The 2,639-nt window shown below is 53.8% G+C and overlaps 1 protein-coding gene across 1 annotated transcript; it reads left to right on the plus strand.

Annotated features, from left to right (window-relative positions):
• Positions 1–1,109: 1,109 nt before the first annotated feature.
• LITAFD (LITAF domain containing) lies at positions 1,110–2,217 on the plus strand. The gene is made up of 2 exons (XM_064294916.1): positions 1,110–1,569; positions 2,094–2,217. Exons 1-2 carry the CDS (start codon positions 1,142–1,144, stop codon positions 2,200–2,202), a joined length of 537 nt encoding a protein of 178 aa, XP_064150986.1. The 5' UTR covers positions 1,110–1,141; the 3' UTR covers positions 2,203–2,217.
• The last annotated feature ends 422 nt before the right edge of the window (positions 2,218–2,639 follow it).

A 2,639-nucleotide genomic window follows, 5' to 3' on the forward strand; every position in this document is an offset into this window, starting at 1 on the left:
CCAGACCACTTGCCAACACTCTGCCCAAACAGCACCTCCTCTGGCAAGCTCTCCTTCCCTGACTCCCCTGGGAGGTGCCTCTCCATTATCGCTCCATCGGTGGTCGCCATATTTGAATGGCCACCCAACCCTCTCTCTCCCCCTCTCCAATGTGAGATCATTGGCAGAGGGGGCTAGTGCACAGGAGATACACAAGAAATGTTTACGGTGTGAGACCCCATTCTCTACCCTACAAAATGTGAGCTGCCATGGAGTCAGCTCCGACTTATGGTGACTCTATGATAGGTTGCAGATGGGACGGTTGTGATCCACAGTGTTTTCAATGACAGATTTTTGGAAGTAGATCACCAGGCCTTTCTTCCTAGACTGTCTTAGTCTGGAAGCTCTGATGGAAACCTGGTCAACCTCTCAGCAACACGCAAGCCTCCACTGACAAATGAATCGTGGCTGTGCATGAGGTGCATTGGCTGGGAATCAAATCTGGGTCTCTCACATGGAAGGAGAGAACTCTACCACTGAGCCATCACTGCCCCCACCCTGCAAATGCACCCAAACCACAGGGGCGGGTGGAATGCAGGTCCCTGGGCCCCATCCTCGACCCACTGGATCAGAACCTGGATTTTAAACTTCCTGCGGGAATTATCAGGCGCTCTCAAGTTTGGGAGCTGCCAGGTTGGATTTGAATTCCTGGAAAGCAGGCCTCAGGATGATGCCCTGATGGCCCCTCCATGCAAATGCAACAGAGTTGTGTTAGAGGAGAGGCAAAAAGAGCGCCAGGAGAACATCTTTGTTGTTGCAGCACACCTACTTTACCAAGGACATCAGTTAGGGCTTCTTAGTTGCAGGGATGGAGTGCATAGGTGGTGTAGACAGTGAATGTGCTCCATTGCTAACTGAAAAGTTGGCTGTTTTGAGTACACCCAGATGCACCTCGGAAGAAAGGCCCGGTGATCTACTTCTGAAAAACCAGCCACTGGAAACCCTATGGAACACAGCTCTACTCTGACACACATGGAGTTGCCATGAGTCAATGTTGACTCAAGGGCAAGAGGCTTTAGTTGCAGGGATTAGAAACTGACTCTGGTAAACTTGCAACAACGAAGGGAGATCTATCGCACGCTAGCTGTGGGAGTGCCCAGAAATGGAGGACTGTGTTTCAATCCAGAGACACTCTCAAATTCTCCTCAGAGACAGTCTTATGGTTGCCTGGGTCCCTTGGAGGGTAGGGGTCTCACCTGAAGTTTGGTGGGTGGCAGCAGGAAGTGGGACAGTTCCGGGACACTGGGCCAATCTGGACCCCCTTGGGTGCTTAGGTGAGCACCGAGGACCTGCAGATGGTGGTAAGCCGTGTAGGGGGGATAGCTGGTGGTGGACGTCGGGATGGGGGAAGCGTGCTGAGTCTGACCTGCCCCTCCCCCACCCAGTACTGGTCACCAGCTTCCCCAGGAGAGGCTCTGCCACCCCGGTGCAGACCACATGTCCGTACTGCGGGAGCCACATCATCACGACCACCAGCCGTGTCCCAGGGATCATCACCTGGCTGGTATGCACTGGCCTCTTCCTGTTTGGGTGAGTGGTGGAGCCCCTGAGCATCAGTAGGGGTCCTGGGGGCTTGGGTGGGCTGGCCTGCAGCAGGGCAAGTGGAGGAGGGGGTGTGCCCTAGCTGTTCTTTGGGTGGCTGTGAGAGCTTTTGGGGAAGATAGGGCAGCCGGGCCAAAGATAGGGGTAGGTTCCACGCTCAGCCACTTACCACCTGGTGACAATGGGCAGTGATGCAGCCTCTCCGAGCCTGGGTGTCCTCGTCACAAGGGCAAGGGGTGGCTCATTGGCAGGTGCCCACAAAGCACCTGCTTGGTGCAGGTATCAACAGCCGATGGCATTGTCAGCAGCCGAGAAAGGGTGGGGTAGCGACTCAACCCCAGCAGTGCCTTAGAATCACCCAAGGAGTTTAAAAATGCAGGTGTCCAGCCCCACCCAGAGGTGCTAGCTGAAGTGAGCCCTGGGGGGCCTCAGGCACCTGGGCGAGAAGCACGGGGTAGACCAGGGCGGGCAGGGATGGGCTTCTCACGTCCGGCTCCTGGCTCTGGCTGCAGGTGTGTGCTAGGCTGCTGCTTCATCCCATTCTGCATCGAGGGCCTGATGGACGTGAGGCACTCATGCCCCGTGTGCCACCGGGAGCTCTTCTACTACCGGCGCCTGTGAGCCTCTGCAATAAATAGCTTTCCAGCCACTGAGTCTGTGTCCTGCGTGGCTGCCCCTCCAGCCCAGGGGCAGGGGGTGGTGAAGAGACTGGTGCCAGGGAGCGCTCACCCACCCGCCCTCCCCTTCTTCCCTTCTGTCTTAATGGAAGGTCAGTTACTTGCTTAGAACGATGCCTGGCACAGAGTAAGTGCTCAGCTAGCATTGGCTGAATGAATAATTTAGTGAATGAATGACTGTTGGAGTAAATGAGTGATTGGCTGAATGATTGATTGAAAGAACGATTGGTTGAATGAATTAATGCCTGGAAAAATAATTGGTTGGATGGATAATTGACTGAATGAATAAGTCAAATAATGAATGATTGAAGGAATGATTGGTTAATCGAATGAATTAATCAAATGAATGATTCATTGATTGGATAAATGGTTGAGTAAATC

Source organism: Loxodonta africana, chromosome 12 (assembly GCF_030014295.1).
Source record: "Loxodonta africana isolate mLoxAfr1 chromosome 12, mLoxAfr1.hap2, whole genome shotgun sequence".
NCBI classification, from domain to species: Eukaryota; Metazoa; Chordata; class Mammalia; order Proboscidea; family Elephantidae; genus Loxodonta; species Loxodonta africana.